The sequence below is a fragment of the Caretta caretta genome, chromosome 2 (assembly GCF_965140235.1).
Source record: "Caretta caretta isolate rCarCar2 chromosome 2, rCarCar1.hap1, whole genome shotgun sequence".
NCBI classification, from domain to species: Eukaryota; Metazoa; Chordata; order Testudines; family Cheloniidae; genus Caretta; species Caretta caretta.
The window spans coordinates 237,081,470-237,099,480 of record NC_134207.1 but is presented as its reverse complement, the minus strand read 5'-3'; the positions used below and the strand labels follow the sequence as shown (position 1 = coordinate 237,099,480).

General features: G+C 37.7%; 2 protein-coding genes across 10 annotated transcripts in view; one reads left to right on the top strand and one right to left on the bottom strand.

Annotated features, from left to right (window-relative positions):
* Positions 1 to 1,519, top strand: part of MASTL (microtubule associated serine/threonine kinase like) — a 41,414-nt gene extending 39,895 nt beyond the window's left edge. For both annotated transcript variants that reach the window (XM_048837815.2, XM_048837816.2), the window contains one exon: positions 234 to 1,519. In XM_048837815.2, the coding sequence (XP_048693772.2) occupies positions 234 to 391 (158 nt within the window). In that variant the 3' untranslated portion in view covers positions 392 to 1,519. The remainder of the gene's footprint in view (positions 1 to 233) is intronic.
* A 4,304-nt stretch (positions 1,520 to 5,823) lies between these two features.
* Positions 5,824 to 18,011, bottom strand: part of ACBD5 (acyl-CoA binding domain containing 5) — a 53,246-nt gene continuing 41,058 nt past the window's right edge. For 6 of the 8 annotated variants that reach the window (XM_048837820.2, XM_048837821.2, XM_075125932.1 and 3 more), the window contains 5 exons: positions 13,639 to 13,915; positions 10,680 to 10,879; positions 10,247 to 10,297; positions 9,828 to 9,937; positions 5,824 to 7,553 (listed from right to left, as the gene is read on the bottom strand). In XM_048837820.2, coding sequence (XP_048693777.1) covers positions 7,502 to 7,553; positions 9,828 to 9,937; positions 10,247 to 10,297; positions 10,680 to 10,879; positions 13,639 to 13,915 — 690 coding nt within the window. In that variant the 3' untranslated portion in view covers positions 5,824 to 7,501. Of the gene's footprint in view, positions 7,594 to 9,823; positions 9,938 to 10,246; positions 10,298 to 10,679; positions 10,880 to 13,638; positions 13,916 to 18,011 lie in introns of those variants that run through there. The other 2 variants (XM_075125933.1, XM_075125937.1) reach the window with 2 other exon arrangements.

Below are 18,011 nucleotides of genomic sequence, written 5' to 3'. Positions count from 1 at the left end.
TGAAGTGACTGTGTTTCACCATCATCTTTGTCAGTCGTGCTAATCTGTGTGCAAATACGTCTCCTTAACTAAACGCCGTTTGTTCTGTCACGGACTGTTTGTAATGTAGGTTTTTGAATGTCCAGAAAGGTAAAACACACCCAAACAGCTAACTGGCATCATGTCAATGAGGTGGCTAAACTGGTTGTTCAGAGGAGAACATTCTTAATATTTTATGTAAACTTTTGTTTTAGAGCTGAAACATCATCCCCTCTTTCATGGTGTAGACTGGGATAATCTTCAGAATCAAACTATGCCTTTCGTACCTCAGCCGGTTGATGAAACAGATACCTCCTACTTTGAAGCTAGAAATAATGCTCAGCATCTGACTGTGTCTGGATTTAGCTTATAGTATTGAGAAAATGGAACTTTGTCCATGGTTTTGCACATTTGTAAACTACCCTTAACACTAGTTTGGTCTTGGTTTTCTTACCAAACGTCATTTTTTAAAACAATTGGTCAGTCTGCTTTTAATTTGTGTATCCTTTGTTCTAAAACAAAGCCACTATACAAAATGTTCATTAATTCCAAATGGCTTCTTGTTCTTTTTATTTATCCTACTTTCTGCACCTTATTGAGAGCCTGAGTATGTATTTGTAAAGTTAGTAATGTCACTTTCACACTTGGCAAAATATTTCTCTTGCTGCTGTGGAGTACTTCCAATTTGGGGCTATTTTGCAATTAAACACAACTGAGTGGGAGCATACAATGCGTTATTTATCTGGGGTTCAATATGTTCATAGTCACATTTGTGATAGGAGCTTTCAGACCAACTTGGAGCTGCATCCATAGTGAAAATGGAAGTTTTTTAGGTCTCAGGGCAGTGTAAAAACATCTTACTCCTTAGTGGGATGAGAAAAGAGATGTTTTTGGCATCCTTAGGTCACATACACTGCCTGCTCGGCTGATGAGATATCAGTGTTGTAAAACTTAACTGTATTTTTACTGCCAACGTTTTTTCCCTGGCAAATGCACAGAGTAAAGGAATCTTATAGCAAATTTAAAAAAACAAATAGACTTTGTTTAAATTTTCATACTGAAAAGATTTTGAATGCATTATGGGATGATAGACTGAACAGTATTTATTTTAGTGACCCGTTTATTTTAAATTTAGAAGATCTGAGGAGATCTATTCGGCTTCTTTCCTGTGTCACTCTGCCAGATGTTTAAAAAAAAAAAAAATCTGTTTGCTAATGAAAACACGAAGTATGTATATTAAAGTCTATATAATGTATTGCAAATTGGTTAATTTGAGAACATCATAAGTTCAATTTCAATAAAACTTGAGTTAAAATTAGGACTTTCAGTACTAAGCATTTTAATGAAGAATCTAAGCTGTATTTTAATAGATTGGGAAAATACATAGAGATTATCTACTGCATTGTGGAGATTGTTTCTGATAATGCCTGATTTTTGTCTCTGTTAAAACTGTTTTCCTTTATCTTAGATGGGAATCACCATTAAACAAAATTTGTCTGTCTTTTAGTGCTTACAATTTCATTCAATTAATTATAAGGTTTTTCGTTTCCTGCTTCAATGCTGCAGTGGGGGTGGGACGGAAGGTTCATGCTGTACCATGGTGTAATCCAGCTGCTGTATCCCAGAACTGATCACTATGCTAGCAATCATCAGGTGGCTTTTCAGGGTGTTGCATGGAACTGACATTTCAGACCAAGTAAGTGAATTGATGACCATTCATTTCCCATGCTTCCTCGCACACAAGGCTAGTGAATGGAGCGTGAACTAATCCAGAGTTGCCAGATTTCCTGCTCCAAATAGCCAAGAAGGGTATGAGAGAGAAGAATCACCCTATGTTTTGTCCCAGAAGCCGCACAAGAGATCAAACAGTTGCAAAATGTCACAAAATCAGAATTGTTGCGACATGTTTGCATTGTAATTTACTGGGGACTTGTGAAAACATGGTATGATGTACACCTTGGAATGTTGGGATGTCAGAAGCCACACTATAGTTCGTTGCATTGACTGAAATGTCTCCCGATTTCTGCATACTTGCAGATCACTGAATCTAGTTTGTGCATGGAGCAGCAATTTAAATAGTGATGGTTTTCTAAATGTTGAATATAATAGGTATTTATTACTGCACATTATTAACAGAGGACTATTTTTCTGTCAGTGAGAGAAAGCTGCAGATCGTAACAGGTCCTTTTTTGAAGAGAAATGTAGCATTTATATCCAAATATCCCAAACTCTCAAAAAAATCTTAACCTGAGACGAAGTACAGCATCTGAAAATGTCACTGGATTAGTTTTGTTTTTTGCAGAAGTTAGGAGTTAGAAAACTAGTCTTTTAATGAGAAATACAGCTTTATGGTGCACTATATTATCTTTCCATAAAAGTCTATTAGCAAACTGTTCAAGGTGAACACCAAAACTAAGTTTTTAGTGTTCCGCTATTAACAGAAATTGAAATAGGCTGTAACTATCTATTAGCATAATTAGTTCATGCTGTTAGTGAGGGTTTTGGTTTTGTTAGGATGTTCTGTTGAATGTACCAGCTTAATTCTTCAAGAAAATATTTAACAAAAAATACCAAGATTGCCTAATTTATAAAGGATCACAAACTGATATGAGTTTTTATTTAAAGATTTTTCAAATTAATTACAATGTGCATCATGAACTACAGAACTATTTGAAGTGTTTAATCATTTTTACATAGTCTAATGCATTAATATAAAACTAGAAATCAAACCACTGTAAAACATGTATAAACAAGAACCGTAGTATCCATCCATTCTGTGTCAAAAACTATCTCAAGGAACCCAGTTTAGATGTTTATATATTTTACCATAATAAAGTCTTGCAAGTCAAAATGACAGAAATGGGATTTTTTCATTACACTGTATGTAAGTTTTGTAGACAAGTCAGAGAGCAGAGTGTATTAATATGAATGGTATGCGTCCTTATGAAACATTGCTGCACAGGGTCATATTTTTCTTGGTCTGTACAGCTGAATATGAAATTCTCATCTAATTCTATTGAATATCTTGATTTTTTTTGTTACTGTGCAGACATCATGGAATTAAGACTACATGTTGACTAAGCAAGCTGATCCAAAAAATGCTTTCTTCAAAACTATTTTAGCTTTATCCTTTTATCATGTATTGTTTCAAACATTTGTTGTTACCCATTTACCACCTCCCAGTTTCACATGACGGAGGCATAAAATAAGAGGTTTGGAGGCCTTGGACAAATTTAATCTTCCCTTAACTAGTTATCTCAATCATAATGAGTGCATTAGAACAGGCCTTTTGGTCCCTGGATGCTGTGGAATGCTGCCTCTGTGGTCTGTTGTGCAGCTGTTAGGCCAGCAGTTTCTTTTAAGGCCCTTAGGTTTCCATGCACTCCATATTTGTTTGTTAATCTATACATCATTCCAAAGCTACCACCTGACCTCAAAGTCATCCTAGTTCATGTCAACTGGACTGAGGGTTAAGAGGTGCTCGACTAAAAAGCTCAAGAAATGTCAAGTCCACTAAAATCTCTGTATTTAAAGGGTCATGGCTCTCAGACACTTAGCTCTGTAGCCAAAGTCACTACTATTACTACTAATCAGACTGAGAAACTTTTCATCTATATGTGGCACAGACAGTTAGGGCCAAGAAGCTTTGGAATATTGACTACCTTTTTGCTGATTAAGCCCAGGCTTTAGCAGCCTTGAAACCCTGGACACAACTATTAGAACTACTCCAGTAGCTGAGAGAAACTAACCCATGTGCCTCTACTCCGTTCTGGGACTCACTCACCATCACTTACAAATGAGCTCAGTGGAATCTTCTAAGCAGCTGATGTTTGTTCAAACTCTGACTGCTCATGGGCTGAATTTACCCGGTTTGGTAAAAACAAAACATTCTACTCTGTTTTCTATTGGATGCTGGAACCTGTCCTTTATGAAATTGTGTGACCTGCCAGCTAGCACTACACTGTACTTGTTTGTTTCAGAGTAAGGTATTTTTGATAAATATCTCTTCTACATGCAGCCTTAGATTTCATTTTGATGCTTCCCCTCCCATAAACTTTTTTGAAACCTGTATAATAAAAATAAACCTTTTTGAAGTTCTCAGCAGGTGCACCATTTACATGTGCTAATAAGCAAGTACCACATTGGGGTTCAAGTGGTGGACCAGTCTGTGAACATTTTATATAGGGTACACAGTTGAGAGAAGTTGTTTGTTGCTGCATGCTTTGCTTCCACCTCCAACCTCTTCTCTCCCCCCAGATTTAAATAACTACCTAGAACAGAGAGGGTCAGTAATGTCATTGAGGAGGAAGAATCAATTTGTAATGTTTTATCTAAGTGATAAGACATTCTGCAAATACTTTCATAAATTACTCTGCCCCATGCAGTACTAGTTTATTTTTAATATTTTTCTGCCCTCTTCACTTGAGACACTGTGCCATTGGCCAATCATGTGGCACACCTCCCCTCCCCTCCCCTCCATGAGCCCATTCTATACAGCGAGTAGTGCCTAGGCTTTCATTTATGTTCTGCCTTCTGCTCTGGCCAGGGGAGAGAAGCACTGATGCTGCTGCTGCCTTGATTACAGGGTCTCCAAGTCTTTTGCCTCTGTGACTACCCTTCTGAGATAGCAGGCTAATCTCCTGGTCACAGGAGCTGGGTTTGGTGCTACGGGTTGCTTGTTTGTTTGTATTTATCATCTTCTGCTGACCTCTTGCCTTCCCTGACATCAGTATGCAAGCTGCCACTGTTCCTAGGAGCCATCTCTCACTTTGGCTCCTACTATGCAATCTGTGCTGGAAGTACCACACCTTTACATGACTTTGTAGTTATTGTGATGAGATCTAAGTAAATGAAAACAACCTTCACTATCCCCAAACCCAACTCTGGCTGCCAGCAGCTAAGATTTAGACAGCACCAGTTGGAGTAGCATACTCAATGCACCCAACCACTCTGATTCATTTAGAGAGGCTTTCAGGAGTTAAGGCCATGATGCCCTTCTGTCATTTGTCTCGTAAACCAATATCTCTGGCCCTGTAAAGCAGCAGAAAGGAGTCTGTTACAGGTCTTTATGGAAAAGAAAACACTGCAGCTGAGCTGGAAAGAGGCAAGAAAATGATCTATGATGGGCCTTGTAGTTCCTCATTATAGCTGCTTGCTGGGTTGGGAGGTCCAGTCTCAGACTCTCACTTTAACCCAGTCACTTAAACCCTCAATGAGCTCCAGAGCCATATCTAGTGTGGGATATCTACTGAGGCTGCTAGTGCTGCAAGAGCACAGGGAAGCAGCACCAATGGAATTAAAACTTACCGGAACTTATTTCTTTCCATGAAATGTCATGGTAGGAGGATTGGTAGACACTTATGTACTGAGTACAAAATGATGCAGTAGTAAAGCAGATATTCTGCGTGAGGAATGTTTCTACATTTGTTAAGGCCTTTTTAAAAAAAGATGAACTGAGTTACTTTGTGCATGCACTCATAGCCAGGGAGAGGCAAGCAGTGTACGATGGGTGTGGTCATTTGCACCAATATTTGCAGTAACTGAGGGTGCAGTCACACACATTTTTGAAAAAATATGATCGCATAACTAGGCTTTAATGCAGACCCTCCTTGCTCAGTAATCTTAATTCTTTCACTGTCTACAATATGACAATCAACTATTTAAAGGACGGGCAGAATAGCTTCATGGAGGCCTAGATCGCAACCATAGCAAAATTTCTATTGGAGGATTGGTTTAATTCAAATTTAAGCTTTCAGCATCTCCAGTCATGCTAGGTTTGTTTATATGTTACACCAAAACAGCTGCTTGTGAGGACATGCTATCAGAGATGTTCTCTTGTCACTCTTTATTTAGTAACTCAGTTTTACATCAAAGATGAAGATCAGAAGAGGGAGAAATTTTTTTTTAAAAGTATTTCAAGACAAGGTTAAAATCATGTTCTGTTAAACAAGACAGAAACATTAAATCCTATAATTACATCTGTTTTATACAGTATAACTTGTAAGAAAAGTGCTTTCCAAAACTATAAAATAAAAGACTTTACAGGGCAGAAAGCATGCCTTATCCCAAAAGACATTTTCCATGAATTATTCATAATGTATCACACTGACTGAAGAATGAGACAGCATAAACAACAGTGTAGTTTTTAAGATTCAGGTCTTAAATGTAGGTTATGGCATAATGGAATTTTTCTTCTCTTCATTGCAAATGCAAAGCAACCATTTTACTATATAGGTCTGATTTCTTACTTTGTACAGAAAATATCTTAATATACTGCTCACCTTCTCATAGATCTAGGCTATGTAACTTAGATACATATTTTAAAATCAAACTGCAAAGCATACTTCGACCAAGCAAACCTCACAAGATTGTAATATATTCACCTTTATACTGATCAATAAAATTTCTATGTATGAATAAATACCACTGGAAAGGAAAATAATCATCAAAATTAGGATAAATATTTTGGAAAATATTTGGATGCAGTGGAAGGATACGAGGAAAATATGGAAACAGATGTTTTCTCTCAAGTAGGTTTTGGGGTGGGAAAAGGCCACATAGATGTTGAGGCTAGATTAATTCATCTATCCTTTAAATTGACTACTACATAAAATAATAGCTTACACTGGACTAAACTTTGTAAAATCTTACAAATATTGGGTGTAGCTAGTTTTCATCTTGTATTTTAAAGCACTATGTGCATAAACTTCATGTCTCAATTAAAATGAAACCGGTTAGTAGTAAAGAAAGAGACATGAATTTAAAGTATTATTCAGTGCAGCTTCTCTCTATGGCTCCTTTTCAGCATACACTGTCTATAATCTGTCCCATGTTACTACCACGTCTCTAACATGCAAGATGCTTGGCTGCTAAAACTAAAGCGGTTTGGGGAGTGGGTACATATGGAAGTGCAATGAATGGCAGGATTATGCAGAGTCAAATATTTGATTCCACCCATGGCTGATGCACAAAGAAATGTACCTCACATCTGTCTAGCAGCAAAACAGACTAGTTGAGGCTTTCAGAGCTACATTATTACATGCAGCCTTTCAGCCACCATATAATATACACACAGGACTTACACTGTCTTCCCAGTCACTACTTCTATCTAACGTGAAAGAAATCTGAGTTACTGCAATTGCAAAATCATCCTCATGTTAAAGTGACAGTTTTACAATTTTCTATTCCATAAATAGAGCGGGGTTTCTTTTTACAAAGCTAACATCCCCCTCATTATTAATTGCCATAAGAAAGATCAGTCATCTCTACAGAATGCCCAGCCAGAAATCCATTCCAAAAGCATAATTAATAATTTAATGTTCATGTGGTTTAAGGGTGGGATAATTATTTATTTTACTTGTAATCTAGAAGCAGTGGATCATTCAAGTATCAGTAATGTTAGTCCTTAAGTAGTTAGCTCACATGTAGTGCAAAAAATTACTACAATCGAAGGAAGATTTAGCCATCACAGATCCTGAGGTTCTCATGTGAATTCTGAATTCCTTCTCTCTCCAGGCTGTCCCAGTCCTAGTAGTCTTTAAGCGAAATCAAAAATTAAGTTCTCAGATCAGTTTTCTAAAGGGAACCAAACATGTAATTAGTTTAACCCCACTTCCTTAGCTTTTGAAGAAAAAAAAAATCGTAGTAGAGCCACTTAAAACTTACTTATGTGATGACTTTTTACTTACAACAGACAGGATGTGAATATAAGCAATTAACATTATGAAACTAATTACACATTAAACCCCACAATTACTTGAAATTAGGTATAATATCCTCCCTTTATTCTTTTAGCATACACCATATATTTCTTTACAGTATACATTTGTATATTAAACAGAAAAAGATGATCAAGTTTAAGAATGGTGCACAGGTGCTACGGGTCAGCCTGGGTGCTTTTTAAATAAAAAACGTAAGTAGGTTTTTTTTTAAATCATAATCCATACATTTATTATATTTGGCTGTAACTATACCTTTAAGGAATCTGACACTCTAGGAGATCTCTCCATTAAATTAAAACAAAGTACAAAAATAATATGAGGCACAATAGCAGCACCTTTTCTCCTCCATTACCACATAGCTCACCCCCCACCACCACCAGCACCACATTGCCACTAACCAAAAGTAAAAAAAACAAAACATCCCTTTCAAAATCCCAGCCACCTCTATGCTCCCCAAACAGATTGGCTTTGCAGCATACTGGGAAGATCAAGAGATTCAGGTAACTTCTGAATTCCAAATCCTCTGGAGTATAAAAATGATACCATTATGCAGCATGTCCATCCCCTCACCACTCTGTAGCTACGATCCTCAGCACAGATCTTCCACATGGCAGCACACTGCACTTGTACTGAACAGGTAGGCTGGCCCCTTTACTTCATTTGTTTTGTTTTTTTTAAATTAGTATAAAAATAATAGAATAAAACCTGTTGTCAGTGATGTTAGGGCAGTGTAATGCAAGTGTAGTATACTTATATTTGAGGAAATGGGATAAGAGAACCCTTAACTGGCAGTGTCCATTCCAAGTTTGTGCTAAAACGTGTGAGCAATGGCCATTTTTCAAAGTACAGATGTAGTTTGATCAAAGAATAATTTAACAAATCTAGTGAGAGAGATCTGCAGAAAGATGTGGAATAAGAAGAGTTTGGGATAAAGGATAACACCATCCTAAGACAATGGAGTCAGCAGTGAGGTCTGAGTCTGGATCTAGTGTTTAGAAAACACTAACTTGAGCTTTCCATGCTTAGATAGAGAAGGGAAATAGAGGAGATTAAGTACGGTGTGAAGGGTGCTCCTCTTAATTAAAGCAACGCTACTGTCATTTAGCTAAAGGAAGCAGAAAAGAAGCCCAAGATCACTTGATCAAGACAGGACAGAGGAAGGTATTCAAAACATTGAAAAATATGTACTGTTATCAGAATAAAAGTAGTAATCCAGGTGCAGATGAGAGGACAGTGAGAGAAAGTAGCTAGAATAAGAAACTGAACATTGAACACTGGAATTCTGTAAAGGAACTATCTCCATTTACAGGGAGAAATCTGTTTGCTAGGCAAGAGCAGAACAAGAGGATACCAGAGACTCCTGCACAACAATGGAGGTGGTTCAGGAGGATATTGTGGGCCACAGAACCTAAGGATGTCAAGCAGAAGGGAGCCAGCCGGCCTCAGACATATAAGGATAATACTCACTGGAATTAGTACGGTGTTTCATTTTGCACAAGGCTTACGGTTAGCCAGGTTAAGTTCATATTGCCCATGCAGTCAACTTAGCAGATAATTTCCTATGATGAAGAAATTTGCAGGGGAGTAAAGCCATATAGGTCACTTCCTGAAAATGCCCTTAAATTGCCTACTGCAAGGGAAAAGCTGTGGTAGCTAATTTTGAATTTCTTGCTGAACATCCATTCTGTTCCTCTTTGGGAGCAAGATCCCATATCTTCCTATTCCAGTCTCTTCCAAAGGCTCTGGTACACGGTTAGGTTGAGCACCCCATCCTTAGCACTGGGAGTTTCACTGGTACTTAGAGTGGAACTTTCAGCAGCTTACATCCTGAATAGTGAAAGCTCAAGGAAATGTAGGATTCTTTAGGGGCACTAGGTGTCAATCTACTTAATGTTTTGACACCGCCCACGTCCTCTATTCATGTTATACAAGCCTCATGCAATGTAAGAATATGCTTGTCATTGTTTATGAATGCAGAATCTTCGTTTGTGCTCATCCCTATGAGTAGAGTACTGTAATGTCTAACAAATGAAAACAAATATACAAGCACATGCTCTGTTGAGTAAAAGAATACAAATAAATCTTCACCTTCGCCTTCTTTGAAAGTATACATGCACCAACCACTGGGCAACAAAGGGCCATACAACAGCAAAGGCTAAAGTGCCGGGAGAAATATCAAAGGGCCACCATGATGGTCCCTAAGCAAAACAAAATACAAATTGTGGTCAGAAATTTGTACCAGTACATTAGATGCTAGTACATAAACACACTTTAAATACTACTGGGTCAAAGTGCAAAAAAATAGAAACTCGCATAGCAGAAGGAAATAGTTTACACTTCATTTTAAAAGTGATTTATTCAATCATTTCTTCAGAGACTGGATTATAAGACCTCTATTTTACTCCTTCTAGTTCAAGAGCCAGGCAAAATTTGAAACATGTAAGATATCTAAAGCCATTTTATCTTGTTCCAAACATTGCCTTTTACAAATATGAAAACAATCTTACCTTAGCAGATGAGGGAGGTTGTACATTTGACTGTAGCATCACAGATCTTGCCTTTAAATACAAACCAAAGCTAGTAAGTATCAAAATGGTACACTCTGACCTCAGATGGAAATTAATACAAATTTCTATAGGAATGCACTGACTTGCAATGGAAGGACCAACTAATATAGTTGACTTAATGTGTAGAAGTGACACAAACTCTATTATGGTGGAGACTAGATACAACTAGACTTCATAGCTGCAAAATAAAAGATTTGAAAATGTCTTTAATAACTTAGATTATAGACCTAATTCTTGCTTTCTTATCTTAAAAAGCATAGAAACTATCCAAAATATCCCCTTGAGAGAGCTTTTCAAGGCATTGCTAGTTAAGCAACATTTCTTTATCTATTTTTTTCTTGGAAAGTTATATTTAATCTGGACAAATTTTTACCTGGGAGGCTGTCAGTGCCTCCAGTGTATTCAGTCTCTGAAGGACGTTCTGCATGTCTTCTTGTAACCTCATGAGCACTACTGCAATTTGTTCGTTGAGGCTGCCCCTCGGTGCCCTGTCTGACCCCCAGCGTTCACCATCCCCTCCACTGCCCATCTGTCCACCTTGAGCACCATCACCCAGAGGCTGCATCCTATGCCCTAAATTTTTGAGGAAACAAAACAAAACAGAGAGAAGCTATTGCCTCTACTGAAAATGTTTGGTTATACTGCTTTATCATTTCCCACTTCCCCAACCAAGGGAAACATTTGTATCCTCTATTTAACTCTAAATTCTTGTATAAAAGAACCAGGATGTTATTACAACAGTATTTGTGATGCTATAGTAAAGGGTCTAGAACTATAAGTGTCATTTGCAGGATCTTCTTTGATTCCCATAGTCAGCTCAACAGCTATGAGGAGGCCAAACAAAATCTTTCAACCACTTTGTCTTTTACCAGCCTCATGGCTTTGTTTATCTTTAAACCTTTTTATTCTATAATGACAGGTTTCAGAGTAACAGCCGAGTTAGTCTGTATTTGCAAAAAGAAAAGGAGTACTTGTGGCACCTTAGAGACTAACCAATTTATTTGCGCATAAGCTTTCGTGAGCTACAGCTCACTTCATCGGATGCATCCGATGAAGTGAGCTGTAGCTCACGAAAGCTTATGCTCAAATAAATTGGTTAGTCTCTAAGGTGCCACAAGTACTCCTTTTCTTTTTATTCTAGGTCATTCTTCACCTTGTCTATCCAATGCCTCCTTAGTCTTCTATTTCTAGTTCCTTGTATTTGGGTATGTATCACCACATGTGGTATCCTTTCCAGGTCTATTCTTGACACATCTAAGACCACAGTAGTCTTTCTTGAATTTTCCATAACAGTTATTTCTTGCTTAAGTCATTTTCTTATCACTTCATTTTTCTTTTTCTGCAGTCTTGACACATACAGTATTCCTCGCAGCCAGTTCATTACGATCATCGGCTTTCCTCATACTCCAACATTCTGACCGATACAGTGGTATCGGCATGACAGCTGCCTCATATATGCGGTCATATCATTTTTATCTAAATGTCTTTAGCCTTCCAGATCTTGCAGAATTTTCTAAATGCAGTAGTGGCTAGTCTGATTCTTCTTTTCATGGCATCTTCGTGATTTCCATTCTCCGATACTAGTCCTCCAAGATTCACAAATGTTTCCACTTTTCTAGTTCTTTGTCTCTGATTTTGATCTTTACCTCTTCTTATCTTCCAATTTCCATAGTTTGTCTTCTCCATGCTTATCTTCAATTTGAATTTTCTGCTTTCCCCATTTACCTTGTCAGTTATTCTTGATAAATTCTCCTTAGTCAATATCATCTGCAAATCTAGGGTTATTCACTGTCCTCCCACATAACATGACTCCTCTAGTTTAATCGCTCAGTGCTACAGCCTTTACTGCTTCCAATACTAAGTTTAACAAATCTGGGAATGGAGTGAAATAAGGATACACATTTACAGTCATCCTGATGACTTATATTCATGCTTCCATGATTTGCAGACTAGTGTATGAAGAAACCATACAGTAAAATGCTGGGTATGAAAACTCCATACAGGTTTCAGCAAGGTTCCCTAAGCTAAGCAGTGATCCCTCTGCCCAGTTTAACAGAGACAGTGAGGCCTGTCCTGTCATGAAGGGTAGGTGAGGAAAAACTAGGGAGGTCTTTCATGTATCCAAATGGAATGTAGAGGACACGTTGGGACAGTGAGGAAGGCAGAAACGGGATGAAAAAAAAAAAGAGAGACATTTGCGTCAAACTTAATTTTCTCTTTAAATTTTTTGTGCTTAGGCTACTGAGGTTGTGTTAGGAAGTAGCAATCAAGAAAGGGGGTAGGATAAATAATCACATACCCTGTCCATTCTAGTTTTTCAATCTAGAGATTGTGTTAGGATTCTTCTTAAAAATCTCTGCTAATGATAGTCTGTAGTGCCAGTTGGAAACAAGGAGAGAGCCAGCTGCTGTGTGGGTTTTTTTTTTTTTTAAATAAAACACGACTCTATTATACTAGCAGCAAACCTCAGCAAGGAATTTTCACATATCGGATCATTTGCTCATTTCACAGTGTTTTCTAAAAGCCTGTAATTATCATTCAGAGACATTTTTCCAAGTTTCCGATGAACAAACTGGCTTTAACATTGGCCACATTTAAACCAATGGCAGATATCTGATTGTGTAGAAATACAAGTTTTTAAAGAAGAAAAGAGTGCTACTTCCATATCATAGTTCTCAATATTGTTAAAAATCAACACGGGTAGTAAGAGGTGTGGGGGCAGTCCCTCATATATTGAAGATTTTGACTACTAAATGACTGCCTCATATCTTAGTTATTTAGGCATTGTATTAGTATAAGGCAAACAGCTATGGCCAAAGACTGACCAAATTAAATACAATACCAAAAATGAATATTTTAATGAAGTGCTCAATTCGGATACGGTAAAAGTAAAAATACTCTGATGCTTAAAATGTACCTTGTAACTTGCAGAGAAACTCTCCTTTCTCTACATATATAAATCTGGTTTGAAGAGGAAGTGAAAGATTACACTAATAAAACAGAAGGGTGCTTTAAGTGATACTTGGAATTCAAGGTAAGCCAAACCAAAACAGTCCACTATTAAGCTCATGAGGCTGACTGAAGCACTGTCCAGTACAAGAACACTCTTTTCTGACTCTTATTATGAATAAAATAAAAAGTATGCTTAAAGCAAAGGTTAATTGTTACCACTGGAATTTAGGGGTGCAATATTTATTTATCCAGTTATGGAAGAAGGTGGGATGAAAACATTATACAGCATTGCTGCCCTAGTGTTCAATTTTGACAAATTACTCAGCTGATCTATACGTGGAAGTATAGTGAGAAAAATACAAGTGATGCACACACAGTACCTCTCCCTCTTCTGACTCCATGGAAATCCACCTTTTCTCCACCTTTCTTCTCTTTGTCAGGGCCTCCATCGCTGCTTTTGCCATCTTCTCCCCCACACTTGACTTCACCTTTTCCTTCAACTGCTGCCTCTGTTATATCCTCAACTCTAAAATTCTCAGAGGGCAGGTGAGCATGCTCAGGAAAACCAGCATTTTCCAATAGAGGACTGTGATCTACTTCCAAGGAATGGGATGAATGTTGTAAAGGTCCTTTGGCTGATGTAATCACTTCCAAGGGCTACAAATTAACAGCAGCATCTAGTTAATTTAAAGTATGTGTTCTGTAAAATCTGACAGTTATCAAATAAAAGATGAAGTGTCCTCTACCCACTTTTTAATTTTTTTTTTTTGAGCTTCCCCATTGTTAAGGTTTTGCTTTCAACAGAAGCAATTATCACCCTACAGGATGTTTTTAGTATTTTCTAGATGTCCTTTCCAGGTTAGAAAGACTACTTTAGAAATAAGAGAAGATTTACCTTAATATACCTGTCTGTAAAATGGGGATTACTTGTTTACCTAGCATCTCAGAGGTATTGAGGTTGAGTGTTTGTAATTTGTAAAAAGCTTTAAATATTTAAAGCATTCTAATTAAATTGTAAGAATTATTATAAATTCCAAAACATTCCATTTGGAAATAAAACAAAACCTATGTGCCTTCTTTTAGTTAGGATTAGTTTTTAAAAATTGATTACTATTGTAACAGTTATCTTCAAAACACTGCTCAAGCTATAAATTGCAAGGGGAGTTATTTTTAGATATTACATTATTAAATATTATATCTTTGTAATTACTAAAAACTAAGCTTCAAAAAAAAAAAAAAAAACCAAACTGAACACTATTCAGTTTCTCCTTTTAAGACTAGGGAATTCTGATATGAAAAAGTGCCCTGACTTCAGTTGGCTGACCATCTTGTCAGAATGCAAATCACATGAGACAGCTTGAATAGACAGCAATTAAATAGAAGATATATCAGGACATGCACTGTGTGACGTTGCAGTCTATATTATTTTATAAAAATATGCTAATGAGTGTGAATATAATGTAACTGGAATATGCTTCATGCAAAAGGTGTCTTGTAAGGTATCATTACAAAGCTTATAATCTACTGAGTGTGGTCATTCTATTTGTATAAATGTATCACTCTTGTATCTGAAACTAGAAATATGAAATATAACTCTGAGGTTCTATTGTAGTTATGCAAAATGTGGGCCATTAATGGTGGTTTAGAATCTTAATGGCGCCCATTAACCAGGACAATTGACTGTAGATGGCTCTGTTTTACTTGTAAGTCTTCCTGTATGTGTGTGTGCTGGCAAGTGGGTAATGAAGTCTTACAGTGACATGTGATCATGTCACCTGAACTGGAATCCATCTTCAACCTGGTGCTTTTCCTTTGAGAAGGAGGGGTGGGAACCTAGAGAGACAAAGGATTCCTGCCTTATGCAAAAGATATAAGTGGGTGGAACAGAACAAATGGGGTGGCCATCATGAGAAATTTCCTAGGTACCACCTGAGCTGGAACAAGGGCTGTACCAGGGGAAAGGAGCAGGAGTAGGAAGGCGTCCTGTCTGTGAAAGAAACTTATTGAAACATCTCTGAGGGTGAGATTTTATCTGTATTCAGTTTTATTACTATACTAGATATAGACTTGTGTGTTCTATTTTATTTTGCTTGGTAATTCACTTTGTTCTGTCTGTTACTACTTGGAACCACTTAAATCCTACTTTCTGTATTTAATAAAATCACTTTTTACTTATTATTTAACCCAGAGTATGTATTAATACCTGGGGGGGCAAACAGCTGCGCATCTCTCTCTGTCAGTGTTATAGAGGGCGAACAATTTATGAGTTTATCCTGTATAAGCTTTATACAGGGTAAAACGGATTTATTTGGAGTTTGGACCCTGGGAATTGGGCATCTGAGTGTTAAAGACAGGAATACTTAGCTTTCATAGAATCATAGAGTTGGAAGGGACCTCAGGAGATCATCTTGTCCAACCCCCTGCTCAAGGCTCAAGGACCAATCCTCAATTTTTGCCCCAGATCTGCAAATGGCCCCCTCAAGGATTGAACTCATACAACCCTGGGTTTAGCAGGCCAATGCTCAAACTACTGAGCTATCCCTCTCTTAAGCTGCTTTCAGTTTAAGCCTACAGCTGTTAGGGGACGTGGTTCAGACCTGGGTCTGGCTTTGCAGCAGGCTAGCGGGTCTGGTTCAAACCAGGCAGGGAACTGAAGTCCCACGCTGGGAGGGCAGGAAAGCAGGGGCAGACGTAGTCTCGGCACATCAGTTGGCAGCCCCGGGGGAGTTTCTGTGATCCAACAGTCACACACTGTCATTCTGTTTAGGAGTATTTGGCCATCAGCTTACACCTTTCACAAAACAATCATTGCTAATATCCTTTCATCAACTATCCTCTCTAAATCTGCAATAGTGTAGGATTTAGACTATATACATGTACACCAGCTGAAAGGCAAACCATGATAAAGGCCAGAGAAATGCATACCAGATACGAACTCATTCCCAAGTTCACACGGCAGTTTGTACAGATTTCTCTTTAGACATGTAACGTATCCTGTCCAGTTTGAGGGGAATGTTTCACTAATCTGTAGTCAGCCCTTTGACCTATAGAAGCACATGAGCCAAACGAAAAGGCCAATGCAGTGTGATATTACCAAAAAAATTGGCTGGAATTTTTTTTAAACTGAACTCAGGGTGCCATGCATCCCATAGCCCATGTTACTTTCCCTACAGGAACAAACAGGAATAGTTGATCAACTTGAAATGAAGCTTCAGCTACTTTTTATTCACTTAAAAAAGAAACCTTATGGATACTGAGGACAAACTAAATACAATTTGTTGTTAAACATTTTAGCTATGCAAATGTGTGTCTCAACCTATTGATTTTCTAAAGAATGATATGGCACACTAAAATGTGTATGATCTTAAGGGGTGAGGAGAGGATAAAAATAGGATATACCTGGGATAACTGACAAAGAAAACATGATGAAGTTAATATTTTTTTTTAAAAGTAGTCATAAAATTCAGATGTAACACTCTTAAACTAAAGAGCCTTTTTCATTAGTATGTGAAATATATATGTTCTGGACCAAAATATAAAACATTTTATGTAATGTGAAATGCTTGAGAGACTGTTTGTTCGTGTAGCTTTCAAAAAATTAAATCTCAAGGTTAGGACACTTACACCTAAAGGGGCTGCATAATACAAGTTAACAAAAGACTTAACAAAAAATTCTTCCAGAAAGAAAAATACATATAATTGAGCCACCTGCAACTCCATTCATCACTAGTTGCTGGGATTTAGCCATATAACCTCTCATGCATCAGAGGAACATTATTCCCAAAATAGTATTTATAGGTAGACTCTTTTCCCATATTCAGCACTTCCTCTTCAAGTTCACTTTTTAAAAAATGCAGGAACTTTCCCCGCTCTTCACAGCACAAGTTAATAACAGTCTTGGTTTAGGCCAGGCACAAAGCAAAAAGATGCTGTAGAAGCTCAGTCAGATCCACCAATACATCTAAATCCTCCCAACCAAAACCCACGCTATCCCTGTCCTTGATGTCCCATAAATAGCTGCCACTCAAGACAAAGTAAGTGCTGGCTCTAGGATCACAAATGGAGAACAGAATGAGGCAACTAAACCTGTCATCACCTTCAACGTAAACCAGCAAACTAACTTTTCCAAAAATGTAAAGTTAATGCAATAACCCACTACCATCTACACTAGTGGTTCTCAACCCGCAGCCCAATCAGCACACAGGTGCAGCCCATGTGACATTCTCAGAGCCATACAGGTAGTATATATATTGTGTGGATGTGGCCCACATAACACAGAGAGCTACATATATGTGGCCCACAATAGTAAACAGGTTAAGAACCACTGACCTACACGCAACCTCTATTTACATATCCACAACTACATCTGAAAATTCACTGGATGTAATTCATAAACCTCATGCCTTCAGAGCTTACGCAATAGTGTTTGGTAAATCTTTCACAACAGCAAAAAGTTATACTTGATTTTTTCAGATAATACCCTCCAATTGCTCCAAAAGAGCTTTTTAGTTTTCAACTAGGATGATCAAAGCACTTCTAATTGTCAGTGTTTTCATGCAAGTTTGGATTTCTCCATATAGTTTGCCAGTTATCCACCCACCTCAATTAAAGAGCCCCAGCAAGCTCAAACCACATATCAGAAAGTTAGCTGTATAACTGTGGAAGGGAGCTTGCAACAGTTCTGCCACACCACCTTCTCCAGCAAGCTTTACTATTGGGTGATGCTTCTAACAAGATTAAAGGAATCCTATGG